Below are 19,896 nucleotides of genomic sequence, written 5' to 3' on the forward strand. Positions count from 1 at the left end.
TTCCTGGAATAAACCCCACTTTATCATGGTGTATGATCCTTTTAATGTGCTGTTGGATTCTGTTTGCTAGTATTTTGTTGAGCATTTTTGCATCTATGTTCATCAGTGATGTTGGCCTGTAGTTTTCATTCTTTGTGACATCTTTGTCTGGTTTTGGTATCAGGGTGATGGTGGCCTCGTAGAATGAGTTTGGGAGTGTTCCTCCCTCTGCTATATTTTGGAAGAGTTTGAGAAGGATAGGTGTTAGCTCTTCTCTAAATGTTTGATAGAATTCGCCTTTGAAGCCATCAGGTCCTGGGCTTTTGTTTGTTGGAGGATTTTTAATCACAGTTTCAATTTCAGTGCTTGTGATTGGTCTGTTCATATTTTCTATTTCTTCCTGATTCAGTCTTGGCAGGTTGTGCCTTTCTAAGAATTTGTCCATTTCTTCCAGGTTGTCCATTTTATTGGCATAGAGTTGCTTGTAGTAATCTCTCATGATCTTTTGTATTTCTGCAGTGTCAGTTGTTACTTCTCCTTTTGCATTTCTAATTCTATTGATTTGAGTCTTCTCCCTTTTTTTCTTGATGAGTCTGGCTAATGGTTTATCAATTTTGTTTATCTTCTCACAGAACCAGCTTTTAGTTTTATTGATCTTTCCTATTGTTCCTTCATTTCTTTTTCATTTATTTCTGATCTGATTTTTATGATTCCTTTCCTTCTGCTAACTTTGGGGATTTTTTGTTCTTCTTTCTCTAATTGCTTTAGGTGCAAGGTTAGGTTGTTTATTTGAGATGTTTCCTGTTTCTTAAGATAGGAATTTATCACTGTAAACTTCCCTCTTAGAACTGCTTTTGCTGCATCCCACAGGTTTTGGGTTGTCGTGTCTCCATTGTCATTTGTTTCGAGGTATGTTTTGATTTTCTCTTTGATTTCTTCAGTGATCAGTTCGTTATTAAGTAGTGTATTGTTTAGCCTCCATGTGTTTGTATTTTTTACAGATCTTTTCCTGTAATTGATATGTAGTCTCATAGCGTTGTGTCGGAAAAGATACTTGATACAATTTCAATTTTCTTAAATTTACCAAGGCTTGATTTGTGACCCAAGATATGATCTATCCTGGAGAATGTTCCATGAGCACTTGAGAAAAATGTGTATTCTGTTGTTTTTGGATGGAATGTCCTATAAATATCAATTAAGTCCATCTTGTTTAATGTATCACTTAAAGCTTGTGTTTCCTTCTTTATTTTCATTTTCAATGATCTGTCCATTGTTGAATGTGGGGTGTTAAAGTCCCCTACTATGAATGTCTTACTGTCGATTTCCCCTTTTATGGCTGTTAGTTTTTGCTTTATGTATTGGGGTGCTCCTATGTTGGGTGCATAAATATTTACAATTGTTATATCTTCTTCTTGGATCAATCCCTTGATCATTATGTAGTGTCCTTCTTTGTCTCTTCTAATAGTCTTTTAAAGTCTATTTTGTCTGATATGGGAATTGCTACTCCAGCTTTCTTTTGGTTTCCATTTGCATGGAATATCTTTTTCCATCCCCTTACTTTCAGTCTGTATGTGTCTCCAGGTCTGAAGTGGGTGTCTTGTAGACAGCATATATATGGGTCCTGTTTTTGTATCCATTCAGCCTGTCTGTGTCTTTTGGTGGTAGCATTTAATCCATTTACATTTAAGGTAATTATCGATATGTATGTTCCTATTCCCATTTTCTTAATTGTTTTGGGTTAGTTATTGTAGGTGTTTTCTTTCTCTTGTGTTTCTTGCCTAGAGAAGATCCTTTAGCATTTGTTGTAAAGCTGGTTTGGTGGTGCTGAACTCTCTCAGCTTTTGCTTGTCTGTAAAGGTTTTAATTTCTCCATCAAATCTGAATGAGATCCTTGCTGGGTAGAGTAATCTTGGTTGTAGGTTTTTCTCCTTCATCACTTTAAATATGTCCTGCCAGTCCCTTCTGACTTGCAGAGTTTCTGCTGAAAGATCAGCTGTTAACCTTATGGGGATTCCCTTGTGTGTTATTTGTTGTCTTTCCCTTGCTGCTTTTAAATATGTTTTCTTTGTAATTAATTTTTGACAGTTTGATTAATATGTGTCTTGGAGTGTTTCTCCTTGGATTTATCCTGTATGGGACTGTGCTTCTTGGACTTTATTAACTATTTCCTTTCCTATATTAGGGAAGTTTTCAACTATAATCTCTTCAAATATTTTCTCAGTCCCTTTCTTTTTCTCTTCTTCTTATGGAACCCCTATGATTCAAACGTTGATGCGTTTAGCGTTGTCCCAGAAGTCTCTGAGACTGTCCTCAATTCTTTTCATTTTTTTCTTTATTCTGCTCTGCAGTAGTTATTTCCACTATTTTATCTTCCAGGTCACTTATCCGTTCTTCTGCCTCAGTTATTCTGCTATTGATCCCATCTAGAGTATTTTTAATTTCATTTATTTTGTTGTTCATCGTTGCTTGTTTCATCTTTAGTTCTTCTAAGTCCTTGTTAAGTGTTTCTTGCTTTTTTCTCTGTTCTTTTTCCAAGATTTTGGATCATCTTTACTATCATTATTCTGAATTCTTTTTCAGGTAGACTGCCTATTTCCTCTTCATTTGTTAGGCCTGGTGGGTTTTTATCTTGCTCCTTCATTTGCTGTGTGTTTTTCTGTCTTCTCATATTGTTTAACTTACTGTTTTTGGGGTCTCCTTTTTGCAGGCTGCAGGTTCGTAGTTCCTGTTGTTTTTGGTGTCTGTCCCCAGTGCCTAAAGTTGCTTCAGTGGGTTGTGTAGGCTTCCTGGTGGAGGGGACTAGTGCCTGTGTTCTGGTGGATGAGGCTGGATTTTGTCTTTCTCATGGGCAGGTCCACGTCTGGTGGTGTGTTTTGGGGTGTCTGTGGACTTGTTATGATTTTAGGCAGCCTCTCTGCTAATGGGTGGGGTTGTGTTTCTTTCTGGCTAGTTGTTTTGCATAGGGTGTCCAGCACTGTAGCTTGCTGGTAGTTGAGTGAAGCTGGGTGTTGGTGTTGAGATGGAGATGTCTGGGAGATTTTCGCCGTTTGATATTACGTGGAGCTGGGAGGTCTCTTGTGGACCAGTGTCCTGAAGTTGGCTCTCCCACTGAGAGGCACAGCACTGACTCCTGGCTGCAGCACCAAGAGTCTTTCATCCACATGGCTCAGAATAAAAGGGAGAAGTAGAAAGAAAGAAAGAGGATAAAAGAAAATAAAAATAAAAAATAAAATAAAGTTAGTAAAATAAAAAATAATTATTAAGAAAAAATTTTTTTTTAAAAGTAAAAAAAGAACAACAAAAAAACGGACAGATAGAACCCTAGGACAAATGGTGAAAGCAAAGCTCTACAGACAAAATCTCACACAGATGCATATACATACACACTCACAAAAAGAGGAAAAGGGGAAAAAATAATAAATGTTGCTCTTAAAGTCCACCTCCTCAATTTGGGATGATTCGTTCTCTGTTCAGGTATTCCACAGATGCAGTGTACGTGAAGTGGATTGTGGAGATTTAATCCGTTGGTCCTGAGGCTGCTGGGAGAAATTTCCCTTTCTCTTCTTTGTTCGCACAGCTCCCAGGACTCAGCTTTGGATTTGGCCCCGCCTCTGCGTGTAGGTCGCCGGAGGGCGTCTGTTCTTCGCTCAGACAGGATGGGGTTAAAGGAGCAGCTGACTCGGGGGCTCTGGCTCACTCAGGCCGGGGGGAGGGAGGGGCACGGAGTGTGGGGCGAGCCTGCGGCGGCAGAGGCCAGTGTGACGTTGCACCAGCCTGAGGCGCGCCGTGCGTTCTCCGGAGGAAGTTGTCCCTGGATCCTGGGACCTTGGCAGTGGCGGGCTGCACAGGCTCCCTGGAAGGGAGTTGTGGATAGTGACATGTGCTCACACACAGGCTTTTTGGTGGCGGCAGCAGCAGCCTTAGCGTCTCATGCCCGTTTCTGGGGTCCGTGCTGTTAGCCGCGGCTCGCGCCCGTTTCTGGAGCTCCTTTAAGCAGCGCTCTTAATCCCCTCTCCTCGAGCACCAGGAAACAAAGAGGGAAGAAAAAGTTTCTTGCCTCTTTGGCTGGTCCAGACTTTTCCCCGGACTCCCCCGTGGCTAGCCATGGTGCACTAACCCCTTCAGGCTCTGTTCACTCTGCCAACCCCAGTCCTCTCCCTGTGCCCCGACCGAAGCCCGAGCATCAGCTCCCAGCCCCACCCGCCCCGGCCGGTGAGCAGACAAGCCTCTCAGGCTGGTGAGTGCCGGTTGGCACCAGTCCTCTGTGCGGGAATCTCTCCGCTTTGCCTTGCGCACCCCTGTTGTTGTGCTCTCCTCCGCGGCTCCGAAGCTTACCCCTTCCGCCACCCGCAGTCTCCGCCCGCGAAGGGGCTTCTTAGTGTGTGGAAGCCTTTCCTCCTTCACAGCTCCCTCCCACTGGTGCAGGTCCCGCCCCTATTCTTTTGTCTCTCTTTATTGTTTTTTCTTTTGCCCTACCCAGGTACGTGGGGGAGTTTCTTGCCTTTTGGGAGGTTTGAGGTCTTCTGCCAGCGTTCAGTAGGTGTTCTGTAGGAGTTGTTCCACGTGTAGATGTATTTCTGATGTATCTGTGGGGAGGAAGGTGATCTCCGCGTCTTACTCTTCCGCCTTCTTACCCTTCTCCCACTATTGCTATTCTGAATTGTTTTTCTGGAAGGTTACCTATCCCCACTTCATTTAGTTGTTTTTATGGGGTTTTATCTTGTTCCACCATCTGGTACATAGCCCTCTGCCTTTTTATCTTGTCTCTCTTTCTGTGAATGTGGTTTTGTTTCACAGGCTGCAGGATTGTAGTTGTTCTTGCTTCTGCTGTCTGCCTTCAGGTGGATTAGGCTATCTAAGAGGCTTGTGAAAGTTTCCTGATGGGAGGGACTGGTTGTGGGTAGAGCTGGCTGTTGCTCCATAGGGCAGAGCTCAGTAAAACTTTAATCCGCTTGTCTGTGATGGGTGGGGCTGGGTTTCCTCCCTGTTGGTTGTTTGGCCTGAGGCAACCCAACACTGGAGCCTACCCAGGCTTTTTGGTGGGGCTAATGGTGTACTCTGGGAGGGCTCACGCCAAGGAGTACTTCCCAGAACTTCTGCTGCCAGTGTCCTTGTTCTCACAGTGAGACACAGCCACCCCCCGCCTCTGCAGGAGACCCTCCAGCACTAGCAGGTAGGTCTGGTTCATTCTCCTCTGGGGTCACTGCTCCTTCCCCTGGGTCCCGATGTGCACACTACTTTGTGTGTGCCCTCCAAGAGTGGAGTCTCTGTTTCCCCCAGTCCTGTCGAAGTCCTGCAATCACATCCTGCTAGTCTTCAAAGTCTGATTCTCTAGGAATTCCTCCTCCCAATGCCAGACCCCCAGGTTGGGAAGCCTGACGTTGGGCTCACAACCTTCACTCCAGTGGGTGTACTTCTGTGGTATAATTGTTCTCCAGTTTGTGAGTCACCCACCCAGCAGTTATGGGATTTGATTTTATTGTGATTGCGCCCTCGTACCGTCTTATCGTGGCTTCTCCTTTGTCTTTGGATTTGGGGTATCTTTTTTGATGAGTTCCAGTGTTTTCCCGTTGATGATTGTTCAGCAGTTAGTTGTGATTCCGGTACTCTCACCAGAGGGAGTGAGAACACGTCCTTGTACTCTGCCATCTTGAACTAGTCTTGCCTCTTCTTCCATCTTTCAACCTATTTATGTGTTTTAATCTAAAGTGTGTGTCTTGTAGATGGCATATAGTTGGAACGTGTTTTTTTTCTGTCTATTCTGCCAATCTCTGCCATTTAGTTGGACAGTATAACTCATTTACATTTAATATAATTAGTGATACTTCTGCCATTTTGCTATTTTCTATATTTCTTAGGTCTTTTTTGTTTCTTAGTTCCTCCATTTCTTTTGTGTTATATAGATGTTTTATATTGTGCCGTTTTAGTGTTCCCCCCCCGCCCCTTAACTGTATGTGTTTGATTTATAATCATTTACTTTGGGTTAATCCACTTAATGTCAACAACTTTTCTTCTATATAGTTCCATCCTTGCATTCTGTATGCTGTTTTTGTTACAATTTACATCTTTATGTATTTTACATCCAACAAAATAAATTTCTAATTATTGCATTATGCAATTGTGTTTTAAATTAGATAGAGAAAAAGGGAGTTATAAACAAAAATGTTTTTATAACCCTGCCCTGCTTTTATTTAGAATGTTAGGCTAAGCCTAATATCTGATAAGGCTGCTGAAACAAGGCTGAAACAAGACTGAAACATTTTAAGTAAACCTTTACTAAGTGGTTTTATACTGAGGGTAAAAAAAAGAAAGGAGAAGAATAAGAATCAGACAGTTTAGTCTTAATAATATACCTTCCTCTCAGCCTGTGTCCCATTTTAGGACCTGGCATATATATATATTTTAATATTTATTTATTTATTTGGCTGCGTCAGATCTTTCATTGCAGCACATGGGCTCTTTGTTGAAGCACACGGGCTCTCTAGTTGTGGCACACGGGCTCTCTAGTTGTGGTGCATGGACTCTAGAGTTTGTGTGCTTAGTTGCCTCGTGGCATGTGGGCTCTTAGTTACTTGACTAGGGATCGAACCTGTGTTCCCTGCATTGGAAGGCAGATTCTTAACCACTGGACCACCAGGGAAGTCCCAGGACCTGGCATATTTTTATGGGCTAGGTACCATTTTAGCACCCATCCTTACTCCTACCTTCCTCAATGTCTAGGTCCCAAGAGAGAATGACCGAAGTAGAAATAGTTGTTTTACCAGCTTAAGATCAGATACTGGTTTCCTTTTAGAGGTCCTCTCCCTTTATCTGTATGGTTGGCTTTGGGAATGATCACTTCCCTCACCACATTAAGGATGATATCATAACTATTTGCAGGAAACTTTCTCGTTTCAGTGGAACATAGACTGTATCAGACGATCTTTCTGTACAGTGACCCCTCCAGGATATCCATGTAGTTTTGTCCAATAAACTGGTATTATAAAACTCAGAGTTGGAGTCACAGATTTGTGAGTTATTAGCATAGTGGTTTTAGTGTTTAGTTTCCGTTAAAACAATGGAAATGGATAAAATGAAAAGAGTATGTTTTTAAAAGTGTCTGGAATGTAACTTGTTAATAAATGTGGAATTAGTTGCTGGGTAGATGGATGAATGACTGAACGAATATTAACTGCTTCTTGTGAGGTAATTATTAATTTTACAGATCGTGTTTCATCTTGTTTGGGTTGAACTCTTATTCTGCCTTAGCTCTTTTTAGACCATTTGATTCTAAAGCTCTTTTGATACCCTTTTAAAGGGAGAATTATTAATGATTACAAGTTTACATTTTTTGTAAAGAAAAGAATTTAAGAAAGGGATATACTAAAAATAGTTTTTATCAAACTTGATTATGAATAATGAGTGAATCAGTGCCCCTTTTAAACTTTTTGGTGGTTTATCACTAATTACAGGAAAAAATCTCTTTATGTAAAGTGGAAATTATTTTTTAAGTTTTATGTATTGGAGAGTGTAGGTTCATAAAACTTTGCATTACAGTCAAGTATTATCAGGGCCTGTATATTGACATCTTATTATGTTGTTTTTATTAATATAATATTTATTTGAGGTAAAATGAAAAATAATTTTAATTTAACCTCACTGTATTTTGTCAGCTTGATTAATTGCTTCTTTTAAGTTACGTGGTCTAGAATTCCTTTAATACTCACGTTTGGGAGTGGAATAGGTTTTAAGTGTTCCGTGATTAATCACTACCATGTTGTATGGAGGGTTACCTATTCTAAAATTTAGGACCAGTTTATCAAATCATGTGTAATTGTGTATTGCATTATATTTATTGATGTTTGATAAATTTGGTTATTCTTTCTATACTTTTGTGAGATAGGGTTCTATATTTTAGTTAAAATTTAAGGGTGAAAAATCTCCATGAGAAAACCAGCATAATTAAGACCTGAGCAATGGATTTGAGATGCATTCTTGAGACTCAGATTCTTTGCTATTCCTCAGTCCACCAGATCCCACCAGATTCCACCAGCTCAAGGCTTTAACGTAGAATTTACCATCTCCTTTTAGAATAGAAGGACTGATAAAATGTTATTGGATTTAAGAAATATCACTATACTAAAGATAATTACATGTTTAATCTGAGAGATGCTTTTAGAATTGTCTCTTAAAGTGTTGTAGTGTTGTAAAGAAATCATTCCGATTATTAGGTTTTTGAAGTGATGTGCATTCTATGTTTTGACATAGTTAGCTGAAAGTAAGATGGTTGGAGAATATGTAAACTGTAAAGAAAGCATCTTTTCTTCCCAGTATTGTGTGTCAAATGCCTCTTTTACTCAGAGGCAGAAATAGATTTTTTTTTTTTTTTTAAATCACTGGTTGTTTCTAGCGATGTCACAATTCTGTGAGCTGGTAACAAGGGTAATGTAGGGAGAGGCAGAGGCAGAGATCAGGGTAAAGGGGTTTTTTTTTTTTTTTTTTTTTTAGAAAAGGTATAATCAGGTTTATTTAATACAGGTTAATGAACTGTTGATAGCATATATGGGTCACAGTTACAAAAAAGATTTTGGAGAAGAGAATAGATATTAAAAGGTGTTTTTCTAGATAGAAGGGGCCTAAAAAGGGAAGATTTGCCATAGAGGTTTTGGGTTGAACCCTGGAAAGAATCAAACCTGATCAGACTTGAGGTTGTTCTTAAAAAAGGGTATTTTTCCCCCCTACTTTTCACCTTTTTATGTGATTGAATAATATGTGGGGCCTGGTAACAAAGAAAAATAACCTCATTGGATTACAGTGAATAATGAACTGACCCAGAGAAAGATGAAATACAAAAGCAACTGCAAAAGCCTTAAGCTGTTTTGTGCTGAAAACTTGTTAGGGAGAGAAATAATTTGGAAAGGCTGTGGTTATAGGATCATGGTCTTTGGAGGAGGACTAATAGAAACAGCTACCTTTATTGAGTACCTGCACTCCATATTCATAGCATTATTCCCATTACAGATAAGAGAAGGGAGCCACTGAGGTAGGGTAGAGGGATTCAAATTCTAAACCCAAGGTTTCATCAGTGGTTTTCAAACTTTAATAAAGCAGCAGATCCATTTTTTCCCCCCATAGGGAAATCTTATATGGAACCCCATATACTCTATGGAAAAAGCCTAAACTGGTTGAATCAGGGTAAGACCACCTGATTCAGCGTCTTTCTTTGGCCTTCTTTCCTCTTACTCTCATTTTCAGAAGCTCTGAGGCATCTCTGTAGAACTCTGGTCAGAAAAATCATTAAATTTCACCATACTACTTTCCTTCATCACTTGGTGATAGTGGTTGAAAATTGCCAGAAAAATACCCTCTGATACCTGCTGTTTGGTGATAGTCTGGTACCCATTTCATGAAAAGGGTGTTAATAGTATTTACATGTAAACTTGTACTTACGTTTGTGTCTTAATCTGTTGGGGCTGCCATAACAAAATACCATAGACTGGGTGGCTTAAACAGCAAACATTTTTCTCACAGTTCTGGAGGCTGGGAACACCAAGATAAAGATGCCACGGATCTGGTGTGTGGTGAGGGCACACTTCTGGTTCATAGTCTTCTCATTATAACCTCACGTGGTAGAAGTGTCAAGGGAGCTTGGAGCCTCTCTTCTAAGATCACTAATCCCATTTCTGAGGGCTCCACTCTTATGACCTAATCACCTCCAAAGGGCCCTACTTCCAGATACCATCACATTGGGGATTAGGTTTCAACATAAGAATTTTGGGGTTGCAGGGGGACACAGAAAAATTCAGTGTTTAGCAGTTGGTAATCAACAGTTTTTATCAAAAGTGTATTTTTAAGAGGTTAATTTTCTTTGTCTTGAAGGTTGTGGCAGCATTGCCTGAAGATATGAGACCAGGTTCTAACTTCTATGGTTTTCCATGGGAATTAGTGATATTTGCAACTGTTGTTGGATTTTTTGCTATTCTTTTGTTTTTGTGGAGAAGTTTTCGATCGGTAAGTAACCAGTGCTCTGTATACTAAGAGAATGTTCGTTCTGTCTTCATGTTGAACAAGTAATATGAGAAACATATCTTTTGTTTTAAGGAAACAGGTTATTGTTATGTGGGCTACTCATGTTAATGTGTGGCTGCTAGAAACTGAATATGGATTTAGAGGAATTTTTTAAAGTGTAAAAATTCTCTGTAGGAGTATTCCACACTAATACTAAAACCCTACCTCTATTTCTTTTTTTTTAAAAAAAATTTTATTGGAGTATAGTTGATTTATAATGTTGTGTAAGTTTCAGGTGTACAGCAAAACCTACCTTTATTTCTTACTTGCTTATTATTTGGGGTCTGTGTTTATTTTTAACAGTATACTATACATCTGTAAATATACCACCCAACCTGGAATCAAAGATATTGACTGTCACCTATATTTAGGTGATCCTCCCTCATTTCATCCCCCTGCCTCCCTGCACTAGAGGTAATCCTGTTCTGGATCCTGTGTTAATTATTCCCATGCCTTAAAAAAAATTTTTTTTGGTCATATGTACACAAATCCTTCAGAAGTGTAGTAATTTTGCTTAGTCTCATGCCATATGTCATGTTTTGGAACTGTTTTACTCCATCCTATATTGCTAAGATTCATCCATATTTTTGACCCATTTTGATTGTTTTAAGAATATTATATTGTAAGAATATATTACAATTAATTTATATATTTTATGGTCTTGGGCCTTTGAGTTGTTTCCAGGTTTTTTTCTATTACAAATAATGCTGCTGGGTAGTTTCTTATACTTGTCTCCTGTTGTATATTTGTAAGTTTCTCTTGGGAATATACTAGGTGTGAGATTACTGGGTTATATAGTATATTGGAAGTTCTGCTTTTAAAACATAGTACCAAATTCTTTTCCAAATTGTCTGTACCAATTTATACTCCCAACAGTAGTATATAAGAGGTCCTGGAGATCCATTTGATCTGTGTCATCTCCAACACCTGTTATTGTTGAAATTCTTTATTTTTGCCACTTGAATGGTATCTTAACCATGGTTCTGATTTGTATTCCTTGATCACTAGTGAGATTGAAAACTCAGTAAATTTATTGTCCATATGTATTTTTTCTTCAGGGAAATATTTATGTCTTATACCCATTTTTCTTTTGAGTAGTTTGTTTTCTTTTTTATTTGTAGGAGTTCTTTATATATTCTTGATGATATCCTTGTTGATTATCTATATTGCATATGTCCCGGTACGAAACATCTTTTCATTTTTCTTAAGATGTTTTGTGATGAGTAGAAATTCTTAATTAAAACAGTTTTCTTTTAGCACAGAATTGCTTGATCCATCTTGAGTTGATTTTTTGTTTAGTGTGGGGTAAGGAGTTGGTGTAATTCCCCACCCCTCTTCCCCTGCAATATAACCTTTTCCCCAGCTTTGTTTATTGAATAGTCTCCCTTCTTCCCATTCATCTGCCATGCTACATATGAGAGTTCCACATACATGTAGACTTTTTCTGTGCTCTTTATGCTCCTGATTATTATTGAAAGCAGATACATGTATATCATTCTATATCCATCCATTATTAGGTCAAGCTTGCTAATTATCTAATTTGTGGTGTTCGTGTATTACATATTCTTGCTCTTTTTTTGTTGTTTCCTTCATCTGTCAAGAGTGAAGAGAAGTTGGCTGAATTCCACTGTCATGATGGATTTATCAGTTACTTTCTGTAGTTTTGTCAATTCTCGCTTTACATATTTTGAGGATATTTTGTTAGGTGGATACATGTTTAGAATTGCTACATCTCTTCTTGGTGGATTGAATCTTTTATCAATAACTAGTGACCCTCTATAACTCTTCCGATGCTTTTGTCTTAAAGTCTCTTATCTGATGTTAGTATAGCCAGACCAGTTTTCTTTTTGGTAATATTTCATGTGTCTTTTTCCATCCTTATATTTTCCAGTCTTTCTGTGGTCTTTTACTTAATGTATGTCCTGTATGAATTTCTTTTTTTATTTTTATTTTGTTGGAGTATAGTTAATTTACAATGTATTAGTTTCGGATGTACAGCAAAGTAATTCAGTTCTGTATGAATTTCTTTTATATAATCTGAAAATCTCTGTTTTTTCACTGAGTTTAGTGTATCTACATATATTATGATTATTGATTACTGATGTATTTGGACCAGTTTCTTCTAGCATACTTTATTAATTTGTTCCACTTTTAATGTTTCTTTTCTACATTTGTAAGTAAATCTTCCTTCTGAGAAAACAAAAACCTTATTTAGCATACTTTCACATCCCTTGGTCTCTTTCACTTTCCAATCCCCTTTCATACTGGTATAATCTAGAATTTTAGTTCTAAAAATATTTCCTTTTCCATTTCTTTGTTTTTTACTTTCTCCTCCAACCCTTCTCCAGTCCTCAAGACAACAACATATATTACCAAGATATTTGATCACCCATAATTGACATATCTCTTGCAGGGGCTCCTGAATTTAATTCTTCCCATATTTGAATACTTCTTTCTAGATTGTTTTCAGTGTTGGTCTTTGTGTGGCAAACCTTTTGTATGCTTGAGGATGTTTGAATTAAGTCTTCACACTGAAATGATAATTTGCTTGATACAAGCATTCTGTGTGCAAAGTTCTATCCTTTTACTTCCTTGTCTTTTTACATCTAATGTTACTTTTTGAAAGGTCTAGTGTCAATGTGATTCTTATTCATTTGTAAGTGATCTGTTCTCTGTGGAGGCTTTTAATTTGATATCCTTATTTCAATATAATATGTTCAGGTTTGATTTTTTTTCTTCTTTAAATTCTCTTGAATATTTAAATATGAAATCTTTTATCTTTATTAATTCTGGGAAGTTTCTTCTGCATTTTACATTTTTTTTTCCTCTTTGGAACTATTATTTTTTTAAGATGTTGGCTCTTCTACTTCTCACTTCCCTCTTAACTTTTTTTCCTTTTTTTTTTTAATGGTTTACTGTTACCTTTTGAGATAGTTTCTGAATCTGATGTTTCAGTTCACTAATTGTTCCTCATCTATACCTACTATATTGTACCTTGACTTTCTTTTTTAATTAATTTATTTTATTTTTATTTTATTTTTGGCTGCGTTGGGTCTTCATTGCTGTGCGTGGGCTTTCTCTAGTTGCGGCGAGTGGGAGCGACTCTTTGCTTTGGTACGCGGGCTTCTCATTGCGGTGGCCTCTCCTGCCGCGGAGCACAGGCTCTAGGCACGCAGGCCTCAGCAGTCGTGGCTCACGGGCTCCAGAGCGCAGGCTCAGCAGCCATGGCACACGGGCCTAGCTGCTCCGCGGCATGTGGGATCCTCCCAGACCAGGGCTTGAACCCGTGTCCTCTGCATTGGCAGGCAGATTCCTAACCACTGCGCCACCACGTAAACCCTGTACCTTGACTTTTAAATCTTGTTTTATTTAATTTTATTCCTGTATATCTTCTGTAGATCATTTAAGTCCCCACTGTTTTCTCTACTTAGATTACCTTAGTCCTAAACCTGCTTCCCTTATAAATGGAATTTTTCCTTCATTGTTTGAGAGAGAGGTTAAAGAAGAAAAAAGTTTTTTTACTTTATAGTCAGCAGATCCATGGCCGCATGGTAACATTTTTCAAACTGTTATTTTGGATATCATTACTGGGGAGATGATATAGGGGCTTCCTTAAGTAATTTGTTTTAGGGTCAAATATGTTTGAGGGGCAGTGGGCTAAATGAAATGAAACAGATATCTTTAAGGTAGACTTATTTCAGAGGCTTTAATATGCTAATACACAATGTGATTTCAGTAGGACGACTTTCATATGTATTTTTCTCATTGGAAATAGAACACTTTTTGGCGAACTTACATTTATACTAAGGCAATAACAAACCTTTTGTTTTTAAGTTGGCAATAGAAGTTAAATAAATTACATGTGCTTGCATGTGTGTGTGTTTTAATGTAATTTTTGTTAAAAATTTGTTTCAGGTTAGAAGCCGGCTCTATGTGGGTAAGCTCTTTTTTCTATTTTAGATCTCATCATTGTTGTTTACAATTAAATCAACTTAAAAACATGATAGCATTAACTCTGTTTTTAGGAAGAGAGAAAAAGCTTGCTGCAGAACTTTCTACACTGATCGAAGAAAAATGTAAACTACTTGAAAAATTTAGTGTTGTTCAAAAGGAGGTAAGACGTTTTTGAAAATGTTGACATTCATGTTAGAATCAGAAGACTTGATACTTTTCAATGCAGCTACTTCTGTGTTAGTTGAAGATCACTCATGCTTTGTTTGCAAAGTGTGAGACTTCAGTGGCTTTCATATTACCAGTCTAAATTTTAACCATTGTGGTAGGTGCATAGTGATGTCTCATTGTGGTTTCAGTTTTCATTTCCCTGACTAATGAGGTTAATCACCTTTTCATGATTATTGGCCATTTGGATATCCTTTTTGTCATGTTGCCTAGTTTTTTTTTTTCACATTTTAAAAAGTATGCTTATCTCTCTTTTTCCTTTTGATATGTAGGATTTTTTCCTATGTTTTGGATACAAGTCCTTTGTCAGGTATACGTATTGCAAATATCTTCTTGCACTCTGTGGTTTGCCTTTTTATTTCAAATGGTGTCTTGGTAAGCATAAGTTCTTAATTGTAACATAGTCTAATTTTTCAGTCTTTTCTTTATGATGACTGTTATTTGTTTCCTACTTAAATTTTTTTGTGTACTCCAGAGTATGAAGATATTCTTCTGTGTTATCTTTTAGAAACTTAATTTTTTTACTCATTTAGTCTTTGTACTAGTTTGCTAGGACTGCCATAACACAATACCACAGACTGGATGACTTACATAGAAATTAATTTTTTTTCACAGTTTAGGAGGCTAGAGGTCCAGGATCAAGGTGTTGGCAGGTTTGGTTTCTTCTGAGGCTTATCATTTTGACATAACTGGTCATCTTCTTGCCCTGTCCTCACATTGTCTTTTCTCTGTGCAGGTGCACGTTTCTGATGTCTCTCAGTGTGTCCAAATTTCCTCTTCTTGTAAGGGCACCAGTAAGATGGATTAGGGCCTATCTTAATCCAAGGGGCTCATTTTAACTTAACAACCTTTATTTTTTTAAAATTTTATTTATTTTTGGCTGTGTTGGGTCTTTGTTGCTACCCACAGGCTTTCTCTAGTTGCGGCAAGCAGGGGCTGCTCTTCGTTGCGGTGCGCTGGCTTCTCATTGTCGTGACTTCTCTTGTTGCGGAGCACGGCCTCTAGGTGCGTGGGCTTCAGTAGTTGTAGCATGTGGGCTCAGTAGTTGTGGCTCACGGGCTCTAGAGCGCAGGCTCAGTAGTTGTGGCACACGGGCTTAGTTGCTCTGCGGCATGTGGGATCTTCCCAGACCAGGGCTTGAACCCGTGTCCCCTGAATTGGCAGGTGGATTCTTAACCACTACGCCTCCGGGGAAGTCCTAACTTAATGATCTTTAAAGGGCCTGTCTCCAAATACAGTCACATTTTGAGGTATTGGGGCTTCAACATACACATTCTGAGGGGAAACAGTTCAGCCCTAAATTAATCAGTCTTTAATCTATCTAGAATTGAATCTGTGATGGTGTGATTGGTGGTTAGTATTCAACATATTATATATATATTTTTTTGCGGTACGCGGGCCTCTCACTGTTGTGGCCTCTCCTGTTGTGGAGCACAGGCTCCGGACGCGCAGGCTCAGCGGCCATGGCTCACGGGCCCAGCCGCTCCGTGGCATGTGGGATCTTCCCGGACCGGGGCACGAACCCATGTCCCCTGCATTGGCAGGCGGACTCTCAACCACTGTGCCACCAGGGAAGCCCAGTATTCAATATTTTTCATGTGGCTATTGAATTTACCAGTGACATTTATTAAAAGACCATCTTTTCCTTTTGTTCTGTAGTGTCGTAGTCTTAGGTTATGTGACTGTATATATCTGAGTCTATTTCTATAATATTTTCTATTCTGTTGGTCTGTTTTTTAAAAAAAATATATCCTTGCACCAATACCATGCTTTTTATTTTTTTTTAATTTTTTAATTTTTTTAACATGTTTATTGGAATATCATGCTTTTTAAAGTCTACCTAGCACGTCTTGATGTCTGACAATATAAACCTCCAGGTTTGTTTTTCAAGATTGTCTTGGCCGTCTTGGCACTTTGTCTTTTTGTGTAAATTTTAAATCACTTCATCAGTTTACACATGCACACATACACATAGCCTCTTAGGAGTTTGGGATTGCATTGAATATTTAGATTAATTTGGAGAGAATTTACCTTTTTACAGTGTTGAGTGTTTATCCGTGGGCTGTGATATATCCTTCTTTTTATGTCTTTTTAAAATTCTCTCAGTATTGTTCATACATTTTTGTGTTGAGGTCTTGTACATCTTTTCTTAGATTTATTCCCTGGTATCTGATGAGTTTTGAAACTATTATAAATAGTATAGTTTTTTTAACAGCTTTTCGGGGGTATGATTCACATACTATACTATTTATTTAAAGTGTACAAATGAATGGCTTTTGTATATTCACAGAGTTGTATGTCCACCACAAAATATTTTCAGACATATTTTTTACACCCCAAAGAAACCCTGTACCTCTTTAGCTGTCACCCTTCACCCAATCTCCCCTACTTGTAAGCCCTAGACAGCTTATCTACTTTCTGTCTCTATAAACTTGCCTACTCTAGATTCCATTTTACATAAATGGAATGATACAACATGTGCTTCCTTGTGACTAGCTTTTTAAGCCTAGCATAATGTTTTCAAGATTCATCCATGTTGTACTATGTATCAATACTTAATATCTTTTTTTGCCAAATAATATTCCCTACCACAACTGATATATCCATTTTTCAGGTGGTGGACATTTGGGTTATTGTACTTTCTGGCTGTTATAAATGATGCTGTTGTGGACATTCTTGTACAAGTTTTTGTGTGGATATATGTTTTAAATTCTTTGAGGCATATACCTAGGAGTAGAATTGCTGGGTCTATATATAACTTTTTGAAGAACTGCGAGATTGTGTTTCACAGTGGCCGTACTAGTTTATATTTCCACCAACAGTTTGTAAATGTTGCGTTTTCTCCACATCTTTCCCAACACTTATTTTTTTTTTGGCCACGCCATGCAGCATGTGAGACCTTAGTTCCCCAACCAGGGATCGAACCCGTGCCCCCTGCAGTGGAAGTGTGGAGTCCTAACCACTGGACCCCTCAGGAATTCCCTCCCAACACTTGTTATTATGTCTTTTTGATTATAGCCATCCTAGTTGATGTGAAGTGTGTCTCAATGAGGTGTTTCTTTTTTTTTTTTTTGATTTTATTGAAGTATAGTTGGTTTACAGTGTTGTGTCAGTGAGGTTTTAATTTGCGTTTCCCTGATGGCTAGTGATGTTGAACATCTTTTCATTTGCTTATTGGCATTTATATATTTTCTTTGGAGAAATGTCTACTTAGTTCCTTTGCCTATTTTTAATTTTTAAAAATTAATTAATTAATTTTTGGCTGCGTTGGGTCTTTGTTGTTGCGCACAGGCTTTCTGTAGTTGCGGTGCACGGGGGCTACTCTTCGTTGCGGTGTGCAGGCTTCTCATTGTGGTGGCTTCTCTTTGTTGTAGAGCGCAGGCTCTAGGCGCACGGGCTTCAGTAGTTGTGGCATGCGGCCTCCGTAGTTGTGGCTTGTGGGCTCTAGAGTGCAGGCTCAGTATTTGTGGCACATGGGCTTAGTTGCTCCATGGCATATGGGATCTTCCCCGCCCAGAGCTCAAACCCGTGTCCACTGCATTGTCAGGCGGATTCTTAACCACTGTGCCACCAGGGAAGCCCCCTTTGCCTATTTTTAAATAGGGTTATTTGTCTTTGTTATTGAGTTCTAACTTTATATATTATAGATATGAGCCCCTTATCAGATATGTAATTTGCAAATATTTTCTCTTATTCTGTGGCATGTTCTCCTCACTTTCTTGGTGGTATATTTGAAGCATAGAACTTTTTAATTTTGGTGATGCTCAGTTTATCTATTTTTTCTTTTGTTGGTTATGCTTTTGGTGTCATTTCTAAGAAACTGTTGCTTAAAACAAGGTCACAAAGATTTACATCTGTGTTTCCTTCTAAAAGTTTTATGTGATTAGCTGTTATGTTTAGATCTTTGATCTATTTTGAATTAATTTTTGTATATTGTTAGGTAGGGGTCCAGCTTTATTTTTGGCATGTGGATATCCAGTTGTCTTAGCACTGTTGTTGAAATGACTAATCTTTCCCCATTGAATTGTTGTGGCATCCTTGTTGAAAATCAGCTGACCATAATTGTGAGGGTGCATTTCTGGGCTCTCAGTTGTATTTCATTGATTTATATGTCTATCCTTAATGCCAGTTTCACACTGTCTTGATTCGTGTAGCTTTGCAGTAAGGTTTGAAATTGGGAAGTATAAGTCCTCCAACTTTTCAAGATCATTCTGAGCCTTTTGCATTTTCTATGAATTTTAGGATCAGCTTGCAATTTCTGCAAATAAATTAGCTGGGATTTTGATAGGGTTTATGTTGAATCAGTAGATCAGTTTGGGGTTATTGCCATCTTAGCAGTATTATGTCTTCTGATCCATGAATATGGGATGCCTTTCCATTTATTTAGGTCTTCTTTATTTCTGTAATATTTTGTAGTTTGCAGAGTATTAGGTTTACACTTCTTTTGCTAAATTTATTTCTAAGTATTTTTTCTTTTTGATGTTACTGCAAATGGAATTTAAAAAAAATTATCTTTTATTTGCTAATTGCTGGTATAGTGTTTATTCTCTTGTTATTTTCTAAACATTTATGGGACCTTCAGAGAGGTCTGCTCTTTTATTTCTGACATTAGGTTGATTGTCTGTCTTTCTCTCTTTGTCACCTTATCCTTGACAGTGGTTTATCAACTTTTTTAGTGTTTCCAAAGAACAATCTTTTGGCTCAGTTGATTCTTTTTACTTTATTTGCTTTCTAATTCATTACTGTCTTTATTACTTCATTTTTAACTTTTCTTTGGTTTACTTGCTTTTCTTTTTTATCACTTCTTGGGATGGATACTAAAATCATTGAGTTTTTAGCCTTCTTTTATAATTTCTGCATTAAAGTTATAATTTACTTGGCAATTTTGGCTTTTATTAAAGCATCTTGTTCGTTTTGATATGTCATGGTTTGCTGATCATTCAGTGTAAAATATTTTAAAAATTTTATTGTGATATTTTCTTTGAAACATTGGTTATTTGTTAGGGTATTTATTACGTTCCTAACATATGGGGATTTCCCAATAGTTTATTTGTTATTAAGTTTTAGCCTAATTCTACCTAATTATATTTAATTCAGAGAATATCCTTTGTATGATTTCGTTCCTTTATTTGTTGATACTTAATTTCTGGCTTTGCATAAGATTGATTTTGGTAAATGTTTCATATACAATATACATATATACTATTATTATCCTTGTGTCAATACCATACCATTTTATTTACTAGTTTATTGGTGTATAAATATAAAAATTGTCACTTGTTAATTTTTTATTCATATCGTCTATTGGTTATTGAGAGAAATATGTTAAAATTTCCCATTAATATTGTAGATTTGTTTTTCTCTTAGTTTTATTATTTTTATGTATATTGAGGCTATGTTAGATGCATATAGATTTAAAATTATTTATTTTCTTAGTTAGATTGACCGTTTTATCATTATGAATACCCCTGTTTTATTTGTAGTAATTCCTTTTTTAAAAATTTTTATTGGAGTATATTTGATTTATTACAATATAGTGTTAGTTTCAGGTGTACACCAAAGTGAATCAGTTATACATATACATATATCCACTCTTTTTTAGATTCTTTTCCCATATAGGCCATTACAGAGTATTGAGTAGAGTTTCCTGTCCTATACAGCAGGTTCTTACTAGTTATCTATTTTATATAT

General features: G+C 37.5%; 1 protein-coding gene across 15 annotated transcripts in view; it reads left to right on the forward strand.

The window, feature by feature from the left end:
• The window catches only part of MIA2 (MIA SH3 domain ER export factor 2), a 111,062-nt gene that overhangs the window by 35,917 nt on the left and 55,249 nt on the right, over window positions 1-19,896 (forward strand). For 10 of the 15 annotated variants that reach the window (XM_033428411.2, XM_033428412.2, XM_049705927.1 and 7 more), the window contains 3 exons: window positions 9,838-9,969; window positions 13,942-13,963; window positions 14,052-14,140. In XM_033428411.2, the coding sequence (XP_033284302.1) occupies window positions 9,838-9,969; window positions 13,942-13,963; window positions 14,052-14,140 (243 nt within the window). Of the gene's footprint in view, window positions 1-4,235; window positions 5,153-9,837; window positions 9,970-10,329; window positions 10,441-13,941; window positions 13,964-14,051; window positions 14,141-19,896 lie in introns of those variants that run through there. The other 5 variants (XM_049705928.1, XM_049705929.1, XR_004483406.2 and 2 more) reach the window with 4 other exon arrangements.

Source organism: Orcinus orca, chromosome 2 (genome assembly GCF_937001465.1).
Source record: "Orcinus orca chromosome 2, mOrcOrc1.1, whole genome shotgun sequence".
NCBI lineage: Eukaryota > Metazoa > Chordata > Mammalia > Artiodactyla > Delphinidae > Orcinus > Orcinus orca.